Below are 26,531 nucleotides of genomic sequence, written 5' to 3'. Positions count from 1 at the left end.
CCTGACAAGCAACCATTTTTTTCTTTCTTTCTCCAGTTTTGTTCATAAACACAAAGCTGTTCCAGTAGGCTGTTCACAGTCCTGTTTGTAATTTAAGGTTTGCTGTTAAATGTATATTATCTGCAGAAAAACCACAACAAAGAGTAAGACAAGAAATGATGGAAAACGCAAAGCAGAATAACAGAGTTCCTTCTTGCTTTCATCTTTAGAACCTGAACTATCCCCTGGCACTGTCTGTGTTGATCAGATTAACCAGATAATCGACACATTGTCACTGAACATTGTACCAGCCTCAAGCTGAGAATTTTTATTTGTGCTTTGCTTAATCTAAGCATAGCTGCATAGCTCATTCATCTATATTATTTAGCCCTGACTAAAACTAAATCTTTGGAATGTTCACCAGGTCAAAAGTTTTCCTATGTTTATGAGCTATTTTTGAGAAAGGGGATGGCCTCAGTTGGTGATGGAGTTCTCCAAAATTGGTCAGGTTCATCAATCTATCTCCTTGCAAATACAGACAGCTCCTTAAGGGGAAAAAACAATTAAAATGGAAGGAGGAAATATTAGATAGATCTAAATAAAATTATAAGAACATAAAGTCTTCCCGAGATTCAATTGGCTATGTATAATATAATTTTTAAATAATTTTTACCATTCTAGAAATAACCATAATAGTATCGCTGGTTATACAAAATCAATTTCATTGCAATGGAGAGGGGTCACATTTCTTAACTCTTGTTTTATGAAGTCTCACTTTATGTGCTCATTCTACTTACAGAATTAATGAAAGCTTAAATTAATGTCCTAGGACTGTGACCTGTCTGAAAGCAATCTAGAGGGACACGCATGTGATTAATTGGACATGAATTACTTGTATTTCTAAAGGAGTTATGGTTTTATTCAAAACTTACAAATATGTTAGGAACTGAAAAAAAGCGAAAACTAGTAACTTTGTGTTTCTGTTTTATCTTTTAAAAATATTGGAGTTAATGACTGTAATATTTCAATTATACTTTATTCTTTTCGGGAGAACATCATCAAATTTTAGGTCAGTTTTTTTTTTTTATGTGCTCAGACCTCTCCTAAATCAATAGAATACAGTGATTTTATAAAATTAAAATCACAATAAGCAATAAATTACATTTTTTCCAAGACTAGACTCTATATCAGTATCCAAGTAATCCATGGCTATATTCTTTAAAGGGAGTTAAATAAAGTTCATATGCCTTTCCATTCAACTACGAGTTGAACCAAAATGAATACTTTTAGAGCCAAAAATATGTTCTCTCCAATATAAAAATGTTGAATGTGTTTTACAATCCTGCGGGATGCTGAAATCAAAGTGTGGGAACCTACCAAAATGAAAAATGCTGTTGCATACACAGAAGGCATAAGTCTGTGAGAGAAAGCACTTTCTCTCGTGGCCACTTAAAATTTCTGCGTGTTCACTAAGTTCTCATTATAGCATAAAGTTCAGCAGAAGGACACGTTTGCCAAGCGCACGAGACAGCATTGTGAGGCTGGTGTCTCTCTTTGCACCACATTTGTAGATATTACTCAGACCCTTCCGATGTCTTAGTTCCCATTCTCAGGCACCTTGGTATGTATTGATTTAGGCAACTATCTTCAAAGCACTTTTCCTCTGCTCACTTCCTCTTGATATCTGGGGAAAAAAAAAAATTGTTGGGCATCCATTAATACCCTGCCTTGTACTAGACAGTTGAGGTATACAAATGGTTAAGACATAAATCATGTCAACAAAACTTCAGTCATGTCTTGAAAGACTGTGTAGAGTGGGTTTTGGTATGTGGATCCCACTCTTTTTGGAAGCAACATGGGCTAGAAACAGGGAGCTTCTGTATAGATATTTGGTGATATGGGTTACTGTGCTACGACTCTCTCTGTCACTTTGCATGAGTCACTTAAACTATATGGGTCTCAGTTTTCTCGTTTGGGAAATGATTTCCCTCATCTAGTGTCTTCCATTATATCTGACAGCACTGTCCTTGAGCACTGTAATAGCACCTGAAACCCTCGATTGGCAGAAAGATGATTGACTGGTCTTCGTAGCTCCCACAGCTGGTATAGTACCTGCAGGATTGTAGATGCGCCAAAAAACACTCATTGGATGAATGACATCCAAAGATCAAATTCATTTAAAAGGTAGAATGTTCTTTCCAAGTTTAAAATTATAAGTAAATTAAATAAATGATAAGTAATTAAAATTTATAAATAAACGAAAGGAGAGTTTCTCAGACCAAAGTCAGGAGTGACAGGCCGAGGCCAGCTTCTCTTTACCTCGTTTCTTTCCTTCTGTCCCAAACCACAGTTGTAATCTCAAGTTCTCTGGAAGGCCTGGACTTCTGCTGCACACATTTAAAAAACCACTGGATTTCATCATCTTTCAGGACTAGTCTTAGAGCTGCATAAGTTTAAAGTTGAGTGCAGTGAATAGCATTAAAAATATTGAAATTTGATCTCCTACATTGCATTTGAGGAATCAGTGTGCTCCCAAAATGCTTGCCTTTCCCAAAGTGAATAATTTACACGTAAGAAGTTGCCGACCAGTTATTTCACAGTAGACCTACCTTAATCTGGGAGAGAAGCAACTTGTCCCCCCAGACTGGGGGATTCCCCAGATTTTTTCACTTGTTTCTGAGCATTTTCTAGTACAAAGTATGATGATGCAATCCTGGGAATAATTGACTTCTGTCAGTTAACCCCAAGAAAAAAAGTACATGGCCTGACACCAAATAAAAGTGTCTTCTACCTCTGGTTATTTTCCTATGTCAAAGCTTTATAGAATGTCTTCATAGGGAAGCTCAGTTTAAATGGAAAACAGACCTTTTATCGCCGAGTAACATGCCCACCCAATTATAAAATGCAGTCTCTGTTACAAACATCCATTCTCCTTGGAACGTCGACTCTATGGTTCAGCGTTTGCAACAGGTGGATGTCAATTTAGACAGTGCTGGCCCCACTGATTTCCTTGGTGGCCAAGGGAAATTCATAAGGATAATCAAGGATTTATATGATTGTCTTAGGTCTTAAATATTTTAGGCATTATTTAATTCCATCAATCAACTTTATATTTTGAACTACACATATGTATGTAAATGAGTTGGAGAAAAGGAGCTAATTTTTATGACCCTGTATTATAATTCTGCATTGTCCAGGGAAAAACCACACACACACACACACACACACACACACACACACACACACACCCACCCCCACCCCCACCACCACCACCACCACCCCCCCCCCCAGCACCAAAAGAAATCAATATTGATTTGGCAATCACACACATTCTGAGGTCACTACAGATACAGTTATTATAAACTAAATAATTTCCACATATTTCTTTTATTCAACTCATTCTGTACAGCATAAATCTGGAATAAAGTCTAAGGAATTTCTCATTGAACTAGTGCACTTATCAGTCATCTGAAAGATTTAAAAGTTAGTTTTTATTTCAATAGTCTTTAGGATATTATGTATAGACCACCACATCATTTATTTTATTGGATCTGGGAAGAGCAAGAAAAACTAGATCTGTTGCTTCCACATCCCATATAGCTAAACTGAGTGTGTATATGTGTGTGTGTGTGTGTGAGATAAGGAATTAAACTATGAAGTGGTAGAAATATAAAAACTGAAGATCAGAGTTGAAATCTATACATGCCTTTGTTGAAAATAATGATTTGATCTGAAGTCATATTTGTATGCCGGGCTTTTGAATGTGGCTGAAAACTTGATTTTTTCCATTTTCGGACTGAGATATAGGTATTGTAAGGTCACTGACTTTCTTCTTTGTTTAAGCATGGTACAAAAAGCCTGCTTAATGTACATTTTTAGGAGACCTTGGCAATAATAGTTAAAACCACAGAAATTCTTTTTTTTCCCATTAGTTAGGTGTCCACTTAGACTTGACACATTCTTGAGAAGATGAGTTTTTTGCTAGCTGATACCCTCTCTCCTCACTCCCCACTCCTCATTTCTTCTCCCTCTCCTACTTCCTCTCTCCCTCATTCTCCATTTGTCTCTGTTTTTCTCTGTGTTTCTGTCTCTGTCTCTCTCATACACACAACAATGAAACTGTCATGCAGTTGGAAGGTAGGTGAAGAAATTCATCATGAGTGTTTCATTATAAAGTAACTTCATCTCTGTCTGATTAACAGTGATTCAGGATGACATGATAATACAGGTTGCTATTCTAAGGCTGAAATATGATCACCAGGTTTTTACAGCATTCTTTTTTTTTTTTTTTAGTCTTACAAATAAAAGCTCTCCTTTATGCAAGAATTTTTTTTTCTCTCCGTTATGTGACAAAAGGGAGTGTTTAACTCTTTTAAACCCCATTCCCAATTAATAGTGTTCCAAGGGAGAATCGTAAAGCTGAAAAAGACAGCAGCCTTTGTAATGACAGTAAGTGAGAAATAGGTTAACCACAGGCTAGTTTCAAGGCAGAAAAAGACATCTAAAGAAAATTACTATAATAAACAACTTCCTCTGCTCTTTGGCAAAAGGAGATGATGGAGTGGCGGGGGACCAGGTGGACAGGCACATTGATCAGTGAGATGACAGTGTGTGAGCACCACTGACAGAGTATTACCTTCTCATCTAGCTCCTTCCTTGTGACCCTGCTGTCTGAATTCTCCCCAAGGGAAAGGAGCTGAAATGAATAAAGATGTGCCTCGAGATAAAATCAGTCCGAGGTAAAGGTGATTAGCAGAGCAGCATGGCCTGAGTGAAGACGCAAAGCACAGAGAGGCAAAGACATGAGGGAGGATTAATTCAGAACAGATGATGTAAGACACGGACTCCAGAGGACAATCCAGAGGTGCTTTGGCAATGCCACGTCATTTGTCTAGAGGAGTGCCCTTTGTTATTTGAAGTGCAGGCCTCAGTTAATTCATGGCGAATACTTCTATGACGGGTGGGAGAACAATATTTCTCTTCACTAAACTCTGAGGAATGTTGATGAGTTGAATTAGAACTGTAGTTGGGGTTCAATGTGTCAACCTGCACCTTTGAAGCTGCCTCACAGATGCGTTTCCAAGTCCCCATCAGCGTCTTTGTGTTGCTGTCTCTTGTCAAATCCAACTCACTCACACATAATAGCAATGATGATACCCGGTCATGTTCTTCAAGCTTTGAAGCAAACAAGAGGAAGGCAAAGACAACTGGCTGACTTTTCACATCACGGGGGCTTCCAAAAATCACAAGGACTTACGAAAACGTGGATCCTCCCCTAGCACCATGGGACTGTCTCTAACAGAGCATTAGTCCACACGTAATATACGGTGCAGTTTGTGACCTATCAGGAGGGGTTAATCTATAAAGTGTGTTTTAGTTGTTAAAACCGTGGTTAAGTAACATATCTGAATAAATGCAAGGGAAAATGGATTGAAGAGATAAAAAGTCATGGATATTAGCATGTTCAAGAAATAAAATGTGTCTACAGCCATGCCACCCTGAACAAGCCCAATCTCATTTATCTGATCTCAGAAGATAAGCAGGGTCAAGCCTGGGTGGTACTTGGATGGGAGACCACCTAAAAAGACCAGATGTTGTAGGTGTAAAAAATTAAAAATAAGGAATTGTAAGCTGACAAAGTCCTTGCAATCTGTGAGGTCAACCAAGGGTTGCCTCGCCTAAAAAAAAAAAAAAAAGTTTGGGTTTGAACCCAGGGACAATGTAAATGGTATAGTATGCTCTTGAATCCCAGTGTGATAATATTTTTTCAACAGTTGGTACAGGTTTAGAATTTTAATTTAGAATTCTAGACATCATGTTTCATAGCTGGGGGGGCAGTGTCGCTAGAGTTAAGATTTTGAGTTTTGGAGTCAGACACTCTGAGACTCAAGCCCCAGTGTTCTATCCACTAGCTTTATGATCCTGTGTTTTGGTTTATTCATCTATAGTATTGAGATGATAATAGCACTGTACCTTCTTCAACTTTAAATGAGTTGATACATATACAGTACTTTGCCTGGCCTACAGTAAATACGTCTATTATTATTCCGTAAGAGATCAAATACGTTATTGAAAACAAGAAACAAGCTTTCTAGTATGCATTAAATAAAAATACAGACTTTCAAGCCTATACATAACTCTTTGATTTCAATGGAGAATTAGGACAACTGCCTTAAAAAAAGGGGGGGGAAGGGGCTTTAAATTATGAAACAAATGCAAAGCTGGTTGAAGGTGTTTATAGTTTTAACATTAAACATAAAAAGTGGGAGCAAAAGAAATCTTGTTTATTCAGGATTACTCAGTAGTTCCTTTGTGTTGACTTCGTGTGCTCGCAGTGGAAGCTGCATCCTCCTCCTGCAGAGGGTGGTTGGTAGAGTCCAACCCCCGTCTGTGGTTTTCCAGCTTAAGAAGCTGTAAATTTTATAACTCTGCACCCTGCGGTCAAAGCTGCTGAGTGTTGTGTCTGAAGTCAGGTGGTTCGTGTGTTAAAGGTAGACATTAAACAGCTCCACCGAGGACCTGGAAGCGCTTAAGGGGGTTGCTTGCCAGCTGTAAATTAGAGACCCAATGCCAGTTGGCTGGAAAACTCTCTGGACGAAGTCCAGTTAAGTAGACTGACTCACTGGCGGTCTTTCCAAATGTGTGCGTTTAACAGTGCGGCCGTCACGCAGTGTGGGGTGGTTCGGAGACAGTGCTATTGTGATGTTGCACCGTGAGGAACGTCAGGGTGGGGCGACATGGCATTCCCGTGACCTGCGGGGGATTTGTGTGGTCCACTATTGCTGAGAAAAGTTATTGACTGCCCTTGTAGAGGCCACTGGAAAGGTTTTAAAATAGATGTGAGTGATGGAAATTATTTTCAAATTACGTATTATCCCAGATGTGTTTCTCAGTGTTCACAGAGACAGTTAAAATCTTAGCTACATGGTTATCATCCCGAGGTCCTCCTGCTTCCCAGATTCTGCTGGGACTGGTCTGTGGCCATGATGATGGTCCTGGTTACACTGAGATACGGAGGTATAAATAAGCCCACCAAATTAGGGGCTATAGCCTCCATCTAGGAAGAATGGGCAGAGTCGTTATTAGACCACAGGGCTATTTGGAATTTGGGAAGTTTTAAATTGTGTCTTAAAACTGATTCAGGTGAGCATACCTCCACGTTATGGTGGACAGAGCCAGCTTCGTGGGTGTGGAACCTGCAGAGCTGCCCAGGACCTCATGCACAGAAGGGCCTGACGTTTGGCTTAATGCTTTGCTACCAACTTGAAATTCTTTATAATTTTTAAAAATTAAGGGCCTTGCATTTGCATTTTGCTCTGGCCCCCAGAAATTATGTAGCCATTCTCAAGGGTAGGATTGATTTTTTAAAAAAGCCTAGTCCCTTTGAAAATCTCTATTCTATTAGCCAGACAGTTTGTTTCCAAAAGAAATAGTAAAAATAGGAAAGGCGGGTGACTACTACTGTATATTCTGTTCTTGGTCACTTTTCTCCTCAACACAGGGTAAAGAAAAGGGCAGAGAAATACCTTAATTATTACTGAGAAGCAAATAACATGTTATAATGGGCAAATGCTCATCTTTTATACATTGGGTCTTGGCATCTATTTGTTTAAATAATTACTCTCTTTAAGAGGCCTTTATGAGCTGTTGCTAAAATAAAGTCAGCTTTCTGCTGGTTGATGCAAATATTGTCTTTCACCTATGTGATCACACACACAGTCCTGTATGTGAACTTACATAAAGTTGCACTGGACATTATAGTCAGGCCTCGAGTCATTCGATTTTATAGAATTGAAAGTCTTTTATTCCCTTATGCATTCACTGAATACATTAATACATTCAACAAATAAAATATCAACAACATGTCCTATATACCATTGGCTATAAAACTGTAATAGTAATACAGCAATAACCATCCACTATGGGTTTTATGAGTTAGTAATTTAAAGTTGCATAATCCTGTGATCATTTACAGTAAATTGTATAAGTTATTTCTCTTCTTGCTTTGGCTAAGTAAACTTATTAACTTGATAACATGAAATAGATTAGTTGTTGTCTTGCTATTAAATATTGTTTGCTACTTAATTTTTGCTCAAGAGTTTTACTTTTCAAGGGATGTTTATACATGTTTTTGTTTAAGCTATGAGGGAAGGCAGATGGGAAACTTTCGAGGGGAGTAGAAATCCTCAAAGAAAACTGAAATTCTCTTGTTTTGTGGCTTTTTTTTGCTGAAATTATCCCCCAAGATACGTTATTAATTAAGTGACAGCTACAAAGCTTTTGCATGGACGTGACCTCCTCCCCCAGTTGCACGACGGCATGATTTCCTTTGCAGGTTCCATGGCATTTTGTTTTTAACCTCATAAGTCACTCACTGTATTATTTTTAAGTGTGGACCTGTCTCATTTCCTCCCCTTCAGAGTGCCATGATCATAGGAATCAGAAGAGACGATGGCAGCTTAGACCAGGGCAGCAGCAGCAGCAGACAAAGCGAGACATGGTCAGATTCGAGGTGCACTGAAAGTGAAGAGAGCACCATTCCCTGATCGATTCGTTGTGGAGTATGAGAAAAAGAGAGGAGATCAGAGTGCCTCCAACTTTTTATTTTGGCCCGAACACTTACAAGGATTTGGGTTGCTCTTTTTAGGAGATTGAGAAGAACAGGGAGGAAACTCATGAGTTCAGTGTTGGACATTGATATACCTTTTAAATATTCCAGTACAGAAGCTGAGTAGGCAGTTAAATGTATGAACATGGAAGTCAGAAAATGAGTTTCATCTACAACTATACTGTGTAGCCACTATGCACACATGGTTATTCAAATTTAGATTTTAAATAAATGTAAAGTTTTGTTTTTTAATTACACCAATATTTTGTTCTTTAATCACACCAATATTCTAGTGCTCAATAGTCACACGTGGCTTGTGGCTACCATGTGGAACAACACAGGACTTTAGTGTATTATCATCATTGTAGAAAGTTCTATTGGAAAGCACTGGTGTAGAGTTATGGATCTGGGAGTGGTCAACATGTAGATTGTATATAAAAGTAACAGAAAAGTAGGTATAGATAAATAAGAGAAAATGTCAAGAGATTAGAGGTTATTTTGATATTGAATAGTTAGGAGATAAAGAGATTCAGCAAAGGAGACTAGAAATGAAGGTCAGTGAGTCAGGAAAAGAACCGAGAAAGTTCCGGTGGCAAAGAAAGGAGGAAGTGATCAATTACGTCCGATGCTGATGATTGGTTGAGACAGACGAGGCCTGCGAACTACTGGATGTAACAAGATTCCCTTGAAAGAGCAGTCTCAGTGACATGGTGGAGAGAGACACACCTGATAGAGAAGGATCGTGGGCTTACGAGGAAAGACGAGGAGATGGAGAGCAGACAACTCTCGGTGGATTTTTTGCTTTAAAGAGAGACAGTGAAATCAGGCATGAAATAGAAGGATATGTGGAGATAAAATAATTTTTTTTCCTTAAGATGAGAGATATCATAGCATATTCGGATGCTGATGGGAGTGATCCAATAGACAGAAATTTCAGTGAGGCTCAAGTAAGAGAGGGCAGCTGTGTGGTGGCATCCGTAAGTAGCCGAGGGAGGACGGCCCTGGAGCAGGAGGGACCGTCTGGACTAAGATAGGATCCAGGGCAGTGCAGCCTGGGTAACAGAAGCAGAGGAGCGTGCGGCCGCAGATGCAGAAACAGGCTTGACAGGGGAGGCTGTCCAAATTCTCTTGTTAGTAGCATTGATAGTTTTTTATGGTTGACTTTATTGGAGACCTGGTGGAAACTTGACATCTTGGTTGTTTTTGTTTGTTTAATAGTGATGACACTTTCATCTGCATAGTCTAAATGTTTTCTTAAATATATCCTGCTGTTCACAGAAACACTTAGAAATGGTTTACAGTGAAACCACATGCCATGTATGGCTCAGGTTCTACAATCTGTCTAAAAGTTGAAAGTAGAATATGTTTCAAATGCCTGTTGAAAAGGTGTTAAACCACTGTTAAATCTCCAGAATATAAGTACTCGAAATTCCAAAAGCAAGGACTAATGTTATTTTTAATTTTCTTTGCATTTCCATTGGGGTTCACTTTCCCCTATGGCAGTAAAAGTCAGGATTTCATTTGAATGGGGGGAATGGGTGGTCCTAGGAAGTGGAGACAAGGGGGCGGATTTCGTTCCCTGTCACACTTCCACTTGAATATGCTTTCCTTACAAGCACGTGTGATCCAATGCCACTGCCCTGTGAGATCATCCTGCCCCAGAGCCTGAGCTCACTGTAACGCTTAGGCGTTTCACCTGTATTTTATCACCACACAGGTACATGTGGTGCACCGCATTATTTTCTCCCCTACAAGATCTCTGCATTTCTATTGCATTAAGAAAATAGCAACCAAAATGTTGCATTTGAGATACTACTTTAAGTGAAGGAGAAATTGAGTTGAACAATCAGTGAGCATCAGGATTATCTTCTGAATATAAAATGTCTCTCAAAATTCTAGTTTGATCATGACTAAAACTCTAGTGTCTGCTTACTAAGTATCACATGAAGGCATTAATAGAAGCACTGCAAAAATCTCAAGGAAAACATGCTACTTACTCGAAATGTATAAAATGTTATAACATAATTGAACATATGAGTCCAAGAGCAGTTGTATGACTTAGCCGCAAAAATAAGAAAAGCAAAGACCAGAAAGATTCTCAGAACTAAAAAAAAAAACCCAAGGACCTGGATTTTGAGAAAATTTTCTTTGGTGACTGAGAATTTGGCATTTATCCGTTTTAAATGGTACTACCTGTTGTATTTTGTTTTTGTTTTGGGAGTGCAGGGAACAAAGAGCCATCAACATTTTGGTTGTTTTGGGGAAGCACCAAGATTTTTTTTTTTTGAGTAGAACAAATGATGTGTACACCATGAAATCTTTAGAGTAAGCCATAATATTCTGGAGACATTTAAGCTAATAGTAAAGTGGAAATCATACGGTAGCATCCTAAGGAGCGGTCTGGCGAATGGAGGTCCTTTAACAGCTGCCACCCACCCAGCTTTAATTGAGGTGAGATCCCACCAGACAGTGATAGAGCCAGAGGTTTCTATTTTTAACTGGAAATCTGCTTTGCTTCTTGGGCATGAATGCCCAGTTCTCGTGGTAAAGAATTTTCCACAAGACTCATGGGGCAGAGACAACTAGCTATTTATATTCATGTTTGGAGCTTGAAAGAAGAAAGGAGTAGTTCAGGAAAGAAGGAAGGAAGGAATGCAGATAACCTTTGCCTACACCAAAAACAAGGTGTTATATTGTAGTGTTTAAGCACATTTCGTTGTAAGCCGTAAGTTCTGTTTTAAGCTCATTCACTAGTTACCTGTGTGATCATATACAAGGTCTTCTCAGTTTCTCGAATGAAAAAACAGGCAGCGACTTTACAGAGTTGTTAGAGGAATGTTTTGAGATAATGCATAGGGGGGAAAAAAAAAAAAAAGCAAGTACCTGGCACCTTGAATGTGCCTGTAAATGATTGCTCTTATTTTAGTAGTCAGAGCTTGTAGGATCAGATTTATCCTAAATCCTTGCCCTTCCAAGGTTAAATTTATTCCATATTTCTTTTTGTCTTATCTGCTCATCCTGACACACAGTTAACAGACCCATTCTCTTTGGACAAATTCTCTTTGGAAACCCTGTTGGAAATCTGCTTGGATTCTAAAGTTGATGATAGGCAACTCTAAGTGGGGTATTCTGAGGTTTCTGGAGTGTGTCCCTTGTGCCCAGCTTCTACTGGCACCCAGGACAGGGATTGTAAATTGTGGCCCAAGGTGAGTCATAAAAATGGATATATGTAAATAGAGTTTTAGCCATGATCTGTGGGGTACCACTGTGTGTCATTACCATGCTAAGCTTTTAAGTTTAATGTGAAGATTAAGACCTCACAATGTGACCATCTTTCTTTCAGTATACTGTAAAAAAAATTTCTTTGCTTTATTAATGCAATTATTGTTTAAAATTAAATTATACCTAGAGTTGAGTGTTGTGGGCTTATGGCAAATGTCATGTCAGTTTCCCTACATTAGCATCTATCTAAATCAGTTTTGGTGATAATGGAGGTACACATTTTAAAGTGTCATGGGAAAACTTTAAATCAACATAAAACAAATGGGAACAATGATGTGAACCAACTCTAAGGTCACAATGTCATGCAAATATCTTTAAAATGTTCAGTGAGATTTCTGGAATTCTGGGGTCTGACCTGTCTTGATCTCTGATTTTATCTTACACTGTCCAGATTCTGATGCAAGGCAAAAATCCGGGCATAGCTTGGAAGTATGCACTTCCCAAGGTCATGAGTGGAACTCAGCCAGCCACGGAAAGACACTTTCATGCCTGGAGCACAGTACATTCGAACTGCTCTGTCCCCTGCGGTGGAGGTAGTTGATTTCTTAATTCCATCTTCCAGCTCTCTTCTTAAAACAGGTTCTTTCACTTCAGGCTTCTTTAAATTGTGTGGTTCAAATAAGCAACAAAAGAACTGTCTTTTATGGGAATCATCACTGTAAAAAGCAAATATTATTGTACTATTTGAGGATTTTCATGTGTAGAAAAAAACCAGTTCTCACAAAACTCAAGTCAACCATAACCAGAACTCAAAAGTTATACATCAGAAACTTATGGGGGAAAATATATAAAATATATATGTGTATTTATAAATATAAGAATATATGCATACATATATATTTATACTTAAATATATATATATATATGTATGTATGTATATATTTAGGCTTACAGTTTAGTTTCTCCCTGTCCTGACTTTATAACAACTTCCACTGGGACTCGCGGAAGGTAGGGTCATGGCAAGTGAGAACACATGCGGAGCAGACTTACACAGCTCCCTGAAATGTGGATATGGTGCCATTCCATCCCCTGAGGGGTGAGGTCAACAAAGGCTCTCTCAGTAGGAAGACGGATTAAATCTGAGAAATAACCCTATAAGGAAGGAAAAACAATAGCTGTCCTCTCAGAGAGTAGAAGGCAGGCATTTTGTTGAGATCCAAAAACATCACATATTTTTCGTAAGTCAATCTTTGTCACATTCACTCACCCCTTTTGGAAAAGGAATGAAAGTCCATAAATAGGTCCATGAACCAAAGCATGAAGGGTAGTTACTCATTTCCTCATATTCAGAGTACCTGGAGACAATGAATCTTCTGTGTCCATCTCACTAAGCAAAATGAGCCATCTTGGAATGAGAAAAAGTATAGAAAATTCAGAAATTCAGAAATTCTTAGGCCTATTCTTCAGGTGCTCATGTTAATTAACAAAATATGAAGAAATAATTTTTTAATAAAATTAAAAATATTTTTATTAATAACCATTTATAGTTATATTAAGGCAATATACTGTAAAGAATAAAAATAAACTCCATAATCCTTTAATCAGTAATAGCCAATGTAAATACTTTGGTCTATATCATGCTATTCTTTGTATTATGCAAATGTAAAAATACATTTGATGTACGCAAACATATATTTGCCTTAGGTATCATTTTGGGTTTTTTGTTTGTTTTTATAGCACAGAAACCATGCTATAGACATATCTTCCCTCTTTTTTACTTAGTCTTGGAGCATGAGCAGTTTTTCATATATCAAGTGTTCTTCGAGACCATTTGTAAGCACTTTCTGGCATTCGAGGGAGAGCACACCTCCTTGGGAAGGAGAGAAATTTGGTCCATTATCCATTTACAAGGAATAAATCCAACCAAGACGGGGTGCTGGAGGGGTTCACCGTGGGGTTCCCTCTTGCCTGGACTTAGTGATCCCTTCACATGACTGACTCACAGACCATGGTGCGTCCAAGGCACATAAGAAGAAGGGTCCAAATGATTAAGTTCTCCAGAAGTGAACTCTTAATTTTAGGGAATGCCAGTGTAGTTTTGATTAGTCTTCCTGAAAGCAAACCTACTTCAACCTAATCGTTAGAGCAGGGGTGACTTTTCATTGCTTCTCAGATTCCATTTTAAGGTAAAGCACAAGTAAATAGAAACAAACACAATTCAAAGAGGAGGCAGCATTCTGATTTGGGAAACTGACAAATACGTTATTCACAAAACAACTTATGCCTTTGATGAGAAGTCCTGAAACCAACATTGAAAGCAAGATCATAGAATGCCACTAACACAGACCAACAAAAAACAGACCTAGCTGACAGGTGCAAATACATTTTCAGTGAGCTCAACATTTTTTTTTTTTTCAACTTTTTGTTTATACGTGCGTTATACTCATAGATAGAACATGCTTTGTGGAAAAGCATAATCCTAGAGTTTCATGCATAATTCACCAATGGTTTTTCTTTGAAGAACATCATCCATTAGATGTATATAGTGTGAATTACAGTTGGTGGATGTTTCCTTTACAACTGTCCTGTTTCCCAAAGGTCGTATGTAACACTTTGTGGTCCTAGGATCCACAGCGGCCTGGAAAATGAAGAAGCTACATGTTAAAATTATTAATGTATGAAAACTGTTATCTCAGGGGAAAATGGAATTCAAATCAGTTGCAGATTTAATTTAAAGGAGGCATTCTCTACACAATATATGGATCTTAAATAAAATATCAGAACTCTGGTAAATCAAATTGAATTTGAAAATTAAATTGAATTGGTTATTTGTACTTTTTACTTTGTAACTTTTGATGTCTTATTAGGTTATATAAGTGTAAAGGCCATTTGCTTACGAGATCAAAATACTCAAGTCAATTCCTCATTCTGCAATGCAAGAACCAAGCCAGCAACTGAACCCAAAGTATGCAATGCTTTCTCCTGCCCTGCCTAGTAAGTCATCTGGAAATGTCTTTCTGGTTATATTTGTACTTCGTATGCCTTTACTGTTGGTATGAGATAGTTAAAGTCCACTGTCAATGCTTCTGATCTAAAGTGATGCATAAATAGATAGGATGCCCCAAAAAAGTAATAAAAGAAAGTAGTTGAGGTTAAAATATAAACTTGAATGATACAAATTTTCTCTAGACATTCAATTTACTCTGGCTATGCAAACCTACCATTGGGATATAAAGATATTTGTTTTTAGTAAGATTTTTTTAATATATATATATATATATATATATATATATATATATATAGCCTTTACATAGACTCCTCTAAACTAAAACAGATATTTAAATAACACAGATTCCTGTATTAGTTAAATTTACTTGTGGTTATGTGCTTAATTTTATATAGTCATCGAAAATTTAAAAATCATACTATACAGACCGTGAAACCCCAAATGTAAATTATACAGTAGCAAGACACAAACTAAAAAGAAAGGGGTAGAGAGGCCAAATAGTAATCCACTTTTGATGATAGTACCCTATGGGAAGCTCAGTGGGTTTGTTTTTGGATGGATTTTAGCCACACTCTTGTTTGAACACTAATTTTAAATAATCTTCCCAGCTAAATAAAGTCTTTTCTTGTGTGATTTATCTTCTGCCAAATGTATTTATATAGAATTGACAGAGTTTCTTTTCAAGCAATGTTTTGTGTTCACTAATGTTTCAGATCATCTTAATAAGTAGTGTTTGCTTTGTGGTCATACAATTATATTGCACAATATTTTTATATACATACATTTATTTTTTTCCTTTATAAATAGTGTATTTGTCATAATTGTTTGGGGCCTTAGCTATCCACCAATCCCATATGTTCAATTGTCGGCCCAGTTTTTCTCTTAGAATCTGGAGCCAGCTGTACTCTAAACAGAAATAGGAGAAAGAAATTTGGAGGCTGTATCTCATAAAATACAAGGAATTATTTTATTTGATACCATGTTAAAAAAGATTAATAGTTTAAGTTGATTGCCTTTCAAATATACACCAAGTCTCAGACTGCTGTGAAAAAGTGACCTGGCAATGTGTAAATAAAGAATGCAAGGTTACACCTCTATCAGTAAATTTTAAGACCAATCAGACAAGTAGCTGGGGTGACTGCTTAGAAATATGCTCTGGGAGACCTTCTCTGAATGCGCCCCTCTCTCCTGCATGCACACACACACACACACACACATATCCCTCTCACGTGTGTGTGCCTACACACACACACAGCACTCTTCCATTAGCCTCATTGTAGTGTCACTTCTATTGTGGCTGTTATCAGAAAGCATTGTCTTTTTTTGTTCATATATCTGCCTCCTCACTGTGTTGTAGGCTCCTGATGGAAAGGACATCACCTCCTTCATTTTTCCAACCCTAATGCCCAGGAGAGTCCTTGGCATAAAGTTAGGATCCCAGTAAATCTGGCCAAATGAATGAATGGCTCAGATTTCCAGATGGCACATGTTTCTTCCCCTGTGGAGGACAGGAATGTATTTTTCCCCAGAACTATGTGGTGACTAAATGTGACTCCCTATAACTGGACCACATTAGTGTAGGCTTCAGAATCTATAGAAGAATAATTAGTATGAATCACCCTTATTGGTCCTAAAATCGATCTAAGGCTTTCATCAGGTGGTTCGCCTTTTGCAATAACTGCTTTGGAAGTGATGAGCCAGAGTCTCAGCTTCAGTGGAAGTAATTTTGTTTTTCACTCTAAGTTGGAAGCCAGGTGAATGGAGCGTGTGCAGCAAGTCATGTGCAAGGGGCCAGCAGAGCCGGAAAATCCAGTGTGTCCAGAAGAAGCCTTTCCAAAAGGAGGTAGCCGTGCTGCATTCGCTCTGCCCGGTGAGCACACCCACGCAAGTTCAAGTCTGCAACAGCCATGCCTGTCCTCCAGAGTGGAGCCTCGGGCCCTGGTCTCAGGTAACTGGGAAAGACTTAGAGTCATTGGTCTTGTTCCCCATGGCAAATGAGGGTGACAAAAATTATCTGCTTCCCAAGAGGTTCTCAGCAGTATACACCTTCATGAGAATCACACTGAGCTAATGTGATGGGGTATTTTAATTAGATTTTTTAAAATAATTCTTATGTAACCCTCAGTTTGGGGATCCTTAGAAGTCCAGAAACGAGAGTGTTGGGGGCCATGTAGATAAACAGGGTTTGAGTGTCAGAGGACTGGCAGATGAAACTGGCTACTGAATTCTCCAACACAAATGGAATGTGCAAAGAATAAGGCATAAAAAGGATTCTAACTCTTGCTTCATTGAAAGAGGTAGGGTTAAAAGAATAGAGAGGTGCTGGGCATAAAGTTTGCTGTTGTCACAACCCCCAGTGAAAGGTACAAAGTTATTAAGTTAGAAGAGGCATAGAACGATCTGTCATTTGCAACTCAGAGGTTCTCAAATGGGGGAAAATCCCGAATTTAGCAATATTGAGACATTTTTGATCGTCACAATGGGGGAATGGGTACTATTGGCATCTAGGTGGTAGAGGTAAAAATCCTACAGCTCCTGACAAATTACATGGTCCACCTTGTGCCAAGGGTGAGAACTTTGCTGTGATGGCCCAGCCTCTGCTAAATCATGGATGGCAAGACAATTTTAGGGAATAATAAATTCAGGAATTTCATTGCCTGGATTATGAATCCAGGTAGCACATTTCTGCTGTTTTCCTTGAGGGCATATTATATTGAGGAGGGGCTTGACGTCTGATTGAGGTTAGCAGTGCACAGCCATATCCCCGACAGAGGTCAGAATAAGGTGTTACATTTTTAATGATAGGACATTTTTTTTTTAATGTTAGGACTATATTTGTTAAGGGAATAAGGAGCTGGGAGTGGGAAAGAACATCTTCACACATGCTTAGGTGTACTTATAAAATGAGGGAGCAGGTTCATTTACTACAGGGGACATCTAAGCAATACATGGTGTTGAGTCTAATCTTTTTCAGAATTAGTTATTTACAAAAGGAGAATTCAAAGGGCTGTGTGGTGGGCAGAGGTACAGGAAACGGGTGGCGGGTTTCTCAAAAAGTGGCTTTTAATTCATGAAGTTTACCTCACATTTTACATGGAAATATTTTGAGAGGGTATTTTTTTTGTTTTGAAAGTATATTTTTGAGAACTTGAAAATCATTTGAAACTAGCATGCAAACAGCTTTCATTTTTTTTTTTTTTTCCATTTCAGTGTTCCAAGACTTGTGGGCGAGGGGTGAGGAAACGCGAAATCCTGTGTAAAAGCTCTTCCGCGGGAGAAGGCCTCCCTGACAGCCTGTGCTCCGGCACCCCGAGACCAGAGGCGCAGGAGGGCTGTGTCCTAGGACGATGCCCCAGAAACAACCGGCTACAGTGGGCGGTGTCTTCCTGGAGTGAGGTATGAGTTCAGATGTACTGCTGGGTTTGGGGTTTGTCTTTATTTAATGCTCAGCTCACCCACCAGCATCCAGAGGCTCAAAGCTTCTATTCCACACTCATGTACCAGGTACCAACTGTTCATCTTTTCCTCTTGATTTCTTCATCTAATGTTAATACAGCACCCATTGCCCTGATGGGCAGTGGTGGCAGGAAAACAGAGGTATGGTATGCAGAGTGCTGTGATAGGGTCTATACTTCCATGGGAGAGCTTGAGGTCCACCCAGCCTGATGCTGGGAAGAATCCTTGTCAGAAGAGACTTTCCAGGAAGTGTGAGCCCAAAGGATGAGCAGGAGTCGGGCAAAGGTTGTTCCAGACAGAGGATGCACCCCGTGCAGGGGAGAGAATATAGCACTAAGAATGGAACAGGGGTGTGATGGAGCTGGACACTATTAGGGACAGATCGTGAAGGTGTTGAGGAGCCAATTAAAATTTTAAACAAAGGAGTGGAACGAACAGGTTTTTATTTAAGAGACAAGGGGCCTGATGCGAGGCAGGAAAGGCACTTGTGTGAGTTTGCAGTAATTAAGACAAAAGATGCGTTTCTGGGATAGAGAAAGGCCACATCTTTGAGAGCTCCTAGAGAGACCATTTGGTACCTTCGGGCATGTGTAGGGGTAGAAGGAAGGGAAGACTGGAAGATGCCACCTAGCTTTCTGGCTTGGGAAATTCAGCTGAGTTCAGACACAGGAAACGTGAGAAAAGGAGCCAAGCCGGAAGTAGACCAGGTAGCCTGTGAGACGAGGTCTCTGCTCTTGAGTCTGGTCTGGTGAGGAAGATGCTGAGAAAAAGAAAAGGTCAGCAGTGAGGATGGGCAGGTCCACTAGAGGAGGAGATTCTAGCCTCTGGATCTTTTCCATCAATGTCCTTTTATTCTCTCTAAATGATAAATATAGTTATATGTCCATCTCTTTTCCTTGCGCATTTTCTTAGAGACATTATGCCCTAACGGCTACACACTTGGACCTGAAGGCAGCCTTCAGGATTCGCTCTAGGTGTGACCTTAGGCTCACCACTTACCACGGCTAAGCCTCATTTTCTCACCTGTACAATGAAGCCACCATTTGCATCTCCTTCACAGAGCTATTTGAGTATGAAGCTCAGTGTCATCCTTTATTGTTATACTGAGGCCAATTCTTATTCAGTTCATCAAGGCCCCATAATAATGTTTAAAATACTTAAAACAAAAACAAGTTTTCTCACGTTAATTTCATTAGTCTCCACCCTTCTCACTTTCTGCCATAACCCTACACCAGGTTACATCTAGGCCAAGGCAGGCTTAAAATAAGGAACAATTATTGAATGGTGGTTCCTCCCACCCAGCTGCCTCTAACTCTCATCTCTCGGCCCTGCCTCCTTGGCATAGACTCCCAGCTTCTTAGTCACAGGTCAGCCTGGGTCCATAGGGGCCCAAACCGGGACATCCAAATAAACACTATACACAGACCCTGATCCCATCCTCTGCCATTTCGTCTTTCTCTGGACTCTGCCTTATTTTGTTTTATGGTGCTGATGAGCTCTGTGGTTTTGGGAAAGTGACTGACATTCTCTGGCTTCTGGTTTTCTCACCTGTAGCATGAGGGACCTGGTGCTCTATTTTTAGAATCCTTGTCCGTGTGTGGTTGACCTGCCATCATCCCATCCCCCTGGTTTCATGTGGACGGTGCATCCTTCGGGTGGAACGCATCTGCTCCACAGACTTGACCGTGCAGCTCTGCATACTCAATGTCTCCTTTCTTGGCTCCTAGTGTTCTGTCACCTGTGGTTCGGGTGTGAGGAAGAGGCAAATGAAATGCAGCGAGAAGGCCTTCCAGGGAAAGCTGATAACCTTCCCAGAGCGAAGGTGCCGCAATATTAAGAAACCAAACCTGGACTTGGAAGAAACCTGCAACCGAGGGGCCTGTCCAGTCCGTCCAGTGTACAGTGTGGCAGCTGGATGGTATTCATCACCATGGCAACAGGTGAGCACATGCAGATTGACAAGGTTTAGGTGAAGATTCAGAAAAAGCAGTCAGTCCACCAAGGGCTAATGCGAGGGACCTGTCCAAATGTGAAGAACAAAGGGCTTGAGTTTCATGGCCAGCTCCACCACCTGGGTGGCCCTGGGCAATTACATAATCTGCGAGTCTCAGTTTTCACATTTCCAAAATTGAGATGACAATATCTTACAAAGTTTTCTTTTTAATGAGTAAGATGATATGAAGCCCTTAGTACTCGGCTTGTCACGTAGAGCTAATGTTTGCAGTGGCTCCTGCTTTTAAAACCACCACTAGGGTCTTCTGTGTTTTAGAAGTGCTGTTCAGAGTGTTGACTCCTTTGGTTATGTCATGTTTCCGAATAATGTGGTAATAGCTAAGAGCCGTCACACCATTACTGTGCCTTCTCTATTCTCTCACTTTATCCTGAAGCAGTCTTATTAGTATGTACTCCTGTTCTGATTTTGTGGATGAAGGAGCTAAAGCTCAGAGAGTTAAGACACTCAGCTCATCCAATGTTAGTGGCACCCTCTTTCCTCGGAGACTTAGATGAAATTTTGGTTTGGTTCTTGTTAGTAGGATTAGTATGTGAGGCTAAGTCTGAGAGAACAAGATATTCTCAGGAATCCAAAGCTGGAGTTTGGTCCTCGCAGAATTCTGGCCAAAAAAATGTGTGGTTCTTCGCTGGCTTGAGAGGTGCTGCCCACACCTCACTGTGAAACACAGAGGTGGTATTATGTGTGAGCACATGCAGGTCTCTATGTGCCTGTGCAATGTATATACATATATATGTGTGTACATAGTTGACCCTTGAACAACATAGGTTTGAATTGCACAGGTCCATTTATACTCAGATTTTTTTCAATTAACACTGTAAATATATTTTCTTTTACGATTTTCTTAACATCTTTTCTCTAGCTTACTTAATTGTAAAAATATAGTATATCATCCATATACAAACTATGTGTTAATCAGCTGTTATCACTAAGACTTCTAGTCAACAGCAGGCTATTAAGTTTTGGAGGAGTCAAAATTATATGTGGATTTCCACCCACACAAGGGTTGGCACCCCTAACCCTGTGTTGTTCAAGGGTCAACTATATATATGTTTGAGAGGATTGAGGAAGTAAAACGTGGAGGAAAGAAAATCATATTGGCATGATTTTATATCTCTAATTGGCTAGGCACTGTATTAGGTGCTACACCTATTGCTATAGATTTTTTTTTTTAAATTATTATTTCACTCAAAAGATTTGGAAATTGATTGTTGTAAACAATTGCCAGCATGCCAATCTGCTCCCTTGCTTGTTTTGTAAGTTTTTAGTGCGACAAAGGCAGAGTTGCAACAGACCCTAAAATACTCACTACGTTTACCTTTACAGAAAAAGTTTGCCAACTCCTGGTTTGATAATAACCATACAGCTATATTTGAATTTCAGCCTAATTCCAAATCATATTCTTTGCACCTGAACCAATTTTTCATCCCAGATACCAGTCTATATAGTGATGCCTGTCCAAGATGAGTTTTCACCTGTCTGCAATAACATAATAAGGATAATTAGTGGAATTTTTAAAGCAAAACAAAATAATTTAAGGGCTGTCTTTTTCTGATGTTTTGTTGTTATGAAATGTCTTTAACAGTCTTTAACAATCATTTTTTCTAAAAAATATCTAATTGGACAGTACAATCATTGACTCCTGGGAAGCACTGCATCCACCACGCTAGCTCAGAATTTGGCTGGGCCCTCTCAGAGTATCGTTTCTTTTGCTGTCCTCGTTTTGAACTATCTCCCCCACTATTGCATCTGCAGAGATTATTTGGAATTCTTTAAATACTGCTTTTAATTGCCTAGATGTGTCTGTATTTGTTTCTGCATTCTTATGGTGGCTCCTGTATTTCTGGAAGCTCTCTTCTTTATGAGCCGCCTAATGGGAGACACACACTCTCGGGTGAGATAGCATTAGCCTGAGACCCTTCTAATCAGATCAAATGGCTCGCACATGTACCTGGCTCTGGAGGATCCTTTTTATCAGCAGACGTCTTGGTAATGTCATGCAGCACGGAGACTCCTCTTTGAGATCACCGACACACCAGCTGAATGTTTGACTCTCTTCCTTGTCCTGCAGTGCACGGTGACCTGTGGAGGAGGGGTTCAGACCCGATCTGTCCACTGTGTGCAGCAGGGCCGGCCTTCCTCAAGTTGTCTGCTCCAACAGAAACCTCCGGTGCTACGTGCCTGTAATACCAACTTTTGTCCAGCTCCTGAAAAAAGAGGTAAAAGGGACCTCTACACTCCACTTTTACTAGTCTTCAGAGAATTTTTCAAACACCCACCTTGTTACACAACCCACCTCTAGGGACTGCCATTCACACCAAAGTCCATGTGAACGGTGCTCCTTGGAGACACACAAGACACCGTTTCCCACTCAAAGTGATCTGATCTTGTATGCAGGGAACATTTAATTCTATGATAGGGCTTTTTAATCATTAATTCTTATTTGAAAGCTTGCAAGTCCATTCTTCTAAACTAAATTTCAGTTGAGCAAACAAATGAATAAGTAACCACTGTGGTGCAAGACAGTGGAAATGCAAGAGTGGACAAGAATTGCACTCAAAGAGCTCACATTTTAATTGAGAAGATAAATTACCATGAATGTCTTATCCTAGGACTACAACTTAGTAGTAGTTCAGAAGAAGGGCAGTGAGTGCTTATGGGAAATTCAGTTACCTGAATGAACTATGTACTATTCCTCACCAGAGCAACTTACATTAATCTGACACCACAAAATATTTTGTTCAACCTAATCAGATTTCCTTGGGCTAAAGAACATTTTCCATCATGTACTGGCTTTTTCTTTTTATCCAATCATAGCTTTTCCCCGACTGTCCAGTCTCATACCCCATGCTTTCCAGTTTGCGGTGAACCAGATCCAGGACGGTGACTCACTTCATCTCCCCTGTCCATATCACTTCCCATCTCTATCTTCATTGTTGTCGTTTATCTGCTTCTCATGGCCTGAGCTCTGGCTCTGCACATCCCTTTTCGTTACTCTACTTTCTCGCGTATCTTATCTGAAGCTTGCACAAGACCAGAAAGCTAGCAACACAGCAGTTGCTTAGAGTCAGACTACTACTAGGCAGTGCTGGAAGTCTCCAAACCTGCAGCTTTTCTCAGCGTAAAGCTTATGGGAGATGAAGTACACCTTTCAAGCAAGTGGTCATGTTCTCTCAGATGTACCCACATATATAAAGACCGTGGGAAGCAGATCCTGGGACCCCATCAACCCTTATGAGAACTACCTTTAACTCTGAGAGGCTGCGTGCTAATGGGAGAGTTTAGGACAGAGGCATGACCTGGCTTATGTTTTCAGAGGATCATTGGGGCCACTATGAGGTGGGATGTGTATATACAAGGGAATTTTAGGTATAAGAACGAAGGCTTAAAGAAGAAACTAGAGGCAGTTCTCAAGCATGGAAAGATAGGCTACAAATTGGGAGCAGTAGGAGAGCTGAGAGCTTTGCATGCTGCAACCAAAGGCATAGTGGAGAGCCACTGACGGGGTGTGTAGTTTGGGCTAAGGTGAAGGTAAAAATAATTTAAGGCTTGCATAGAGAAGGGGAACCTCCAAAATATTTATCCACATATAGGGCAGACTCTAAGAATTTTCGAAGTCAAAAAATCCTTGAGAATCTAGTAAAATGACTAAGCCCTAACATTCATTTATGTTTACATAAAAAGGACGTCTTACTTACAATTTCCTGCACATTCTGTATAGCATGAGGCCCTTCTGAGTAAGGATCCTTGATGTTCACTGTTCTGCTTCCAGTCGATAATCACCTCTGTTACCCTCTGTGAACAATGAAGTTAGAAAGGACAGGTGTTGACTTAAATCCATTTACTTAGTTGCAAATTGGTGAAGAGATTTATTTAAACCTACACAGAGTGTTGCAGCTGGGCCTCTAATCTTGGTGTCCCAGTTCTCACTATATCAGGCTCCTTGCTCCCCAAGGTCCTCAGGGGATTCCGAATATGCTGTTCTAGGTACTTCCCTTGGATGTAAAATGGTGCCTCCCCAGTTATTTGAAGAAGATCAGATATTAATCTCTGGCTAGATACAACTTTTATCTTCACGTCCACTTCTCCTCCACCTTTTAAAATGTTTCTAATGGTCACAGTCCCTTTTGATGTCTTAATCCTGTCTTCCTAACATGCTAAATGTTTTCTGATTTTAGAGGATCCATCCTGTGTAGATTTCTTCAGCTGGTGTCATCTAGTTCCTCAGCACGGTGTTTGCAACCACAAATTTTATGGTAAACAGTGCTGCAAGTCATGCACGAGGAAGAGCTGATGCCCTCCCAGCACCTTCAGGCCAGGGTCTTACCTCTCAGCCTCTGGACACACCAGCCACCTTTCGGACTGAAAGCTGAAGACTGCAGCAGCTCGCAAGTGGTTTGGAGTGTCAGGACTCGGCTCTTCAGCACAGACAACGCTTCTTAGTCCCCAAAGCACATGGTACTCCAAAGCACTTGAAAATGGGAAGCGATGACAAATCTGACTTAAAAAGAAAACAACATTGATTTGCACTGTCACACGAAAGAAGTGATGAATCACACTGAGACACGTCAACTTTGGGACAGACCCCCTTCCGAATTTGAAAGGGCTCCATGGCAAAGACATCTGTTTAGAAAGTCACAAACAGCTGAAAGAATCAAATGTGGATGGAACGTTTACTTGGAGCTCACAGTATGACAAACTGGACGACCCAAACCAGGATATACAAGAAGCCAAATGGTGCTCACAATCATGCTTGCTGCTGGACTAGCAAGCTTCATGTTATGTTTATTTAGTGTGCGTGCATTGTTTTTATTATTTTGTTAAAAGTGTATTCTGCTTATAGAAAGTCTCCAAGACTAAAATTCACAACTTGAAAAGTGTTCCAAGGAATATTCTGAAAACAGGGCAACATGGACTATTTAAGATCTCCATTTAATTGAAATTCATAGCCTCGGGGGGAAAACTCATAAGAAAGGCAAATATGCCCTACACATTATCTCGACCTCGGAACTTTTGGTGCTAGCTGAACAAGTAGACGGGATCCTCAAGTCTGCCCTTTGCGAATCAGAATTGGTAAGATGTCCATTTCTGGTAAAAACCTAAGGAGTTAAATAGCAGTGTGTTGAAGGAACATCATTTTTAATGCTCCCTACGTATTATCAGAGCTGCTTAGGAAATTAAAGGCCACTTGTGGTTTTTTCCTACCAACTGATATGTTTAAATTTGCCCTAGAATTTAGTTAACAAGGAAAAAAAGTCATAGTGGCAATAGAAAAATCCATCTGTCTTCCTACTATGCTAATATTAATAAACCATAATATGCCCAGACCCTTCAATGAATAAAAGTATTTTACAGTCTCAGATGATATTTTCAGTCTTCAAAAGCCAGTTGTTGGTTGACACTAATGAGCTTAAAATTGCTCTCAATTGGAAAAACACTGCACTCTCTTGCCAAAACCAAAGTAACTTACAAGACTGTGTCCTTCTGTAATTTTTTGAGTCATGGTTATAAAAGACATATTTATATAATTCTACTGTATTCAATTTCTTTGATGAATGTAACCCAATTTTAGTGCTTTAAAAAGTCTCAATTCAAACAGGGATTTGCTGGCTCAGCACGACTTACTAGACAGTGGTTTGTTAAATTTAGAACATCCTTGGTTCCCATTCTAATTAAAATCATGCATTCCCAAGTCTCCGAGAAATCATTAGACTATTCTCTCAACCTACTTGTCTTGGCCTACAATAATGGTCATTTTATCATCAGAAAAAAAGTTCTACATCACCATCCCCTTGCCCTCTGAAAAACTGCAAGTTATTTGTACTTTATATAATTATCATTTTATTTTATGGAAAATTAATTTATTACTTAATAGCTTATTGTTATGTGTTCTCACTTGCTTCCCTGAGTAAGTGATAATAATTCTGAGGAAAAGTGTTGAATAAAACCATGGGTTATAGAGAAAAGTCAAAATATATGTGTAATATTTAATTATTTTATAAGTTTATAATAAAGTGTTGTTTCTTTATCTTTGAAACTTGTTAAGTTCTTGAGTAAATTAGTGAGAAGTCAGTTATTTCCAAGGTGATTATGAATGTTAAATCTCAGTAATTTCTCAATGAAAAGTTGAAAAAAAGTTGGGGGAAAAATAAGATACTCATTAATTAATACTTTTTCTTGTTTGTATATGAGAAAACAAACTATCAAATACTGGACTGAAACAGATGACATTTTTACCATCTTATGGG

The 26,531-nt window shown here is 39.4% G+C and overlaps 1 protein-coding gene and 1 long non-coding RNA gene across 4 annotated transcripts in view; one reads left to right on the top strand and one right to left on the bottom strand.

Annotated features, from left to right (window-relative positions):
• The window catches only part of ADAMTS18 (ADAM metallopeptidase with thrombospondin type 1 motif 18), a 350,660-nt gene extending 324,347 nt beyond the window's left edge, over positions 1 to 26,313 (top strand). For all 3 annotated transcript variants that reach the window (XM_036231505.1, XM_016128433.2, XM_016128432.2), the window contains 7 exons: positions 12,261 to 12,402; positions 14,677 to 14,803; positions 16,560 to 16,764; positions 18,027 to 18,212; positions 20,000 to 20,212; positions 22,355 to 22,502; positions 24,462 to 26,313. In XM_036231505.1, the coding sequence (XP_036087398.1) occupies positions 12,261 to 12,402; positions 14,677 to 14,803; positions 16,560 to 16,764; positions 18,027 to 18,212; positions 20,000 to 20,212; positions 22,355 to 22,502; positions 24,462 to 24,577 (1,137 nt within the window). In that variant the 3' untranslated portion in view covers positions 24,578 to 26,313. The remainder of the gene's footprint in view (positions 1 to 12,260; positions 12,403 to 14,676; positions 14,804 to 16,559; positions 16,765 to 18,026; positions 18,213 to 19,999; positions 20,213 to 22,354; positions 22,503 to 24,461) is intronic.
• LOC107501859 lies at positions 18,610 to 22,358 on the bottom strand. The gene is made up of 4 exons (XR_001594880.2): positions 22,235 to 22,358; positions 20,120 to 20,291; positions 19,821 to 20,010; positions 18,610 to 19,032 (listed from the first exon to the last, which is right to left on the bottom strand). It is a non-coding gene; the product is annotated as an uncharacterized LOC107501859 (long non-coding RNA).
• Positions 26,314 to 26,531: the final 218 nt, after the last annotated feature.

This window comes from Rousettus aegyptiacus, unplaced genomic scaffold (assembly GCF_014176215.1).
Source record: "Rousettus aegyptiacus isolate mRouAeg1 unplaced genomic scaffold, mRouAeg1.p scaffold_m13_p_14, whole genome shotgun sequence".
In the NCBI taxonomy this organism is placed as follows: domain Eukaryota; kingdom Metazoa; phylum Chordata; class Mammalia; order Chiroptera; family Pteropodidae; genus Rousettus; species Rousettus aegyptiacus.
Note: the sequence above shows the minus strand (reverse complement) of the source record. Positions and strands in the feature narration are given on the sequence as shown.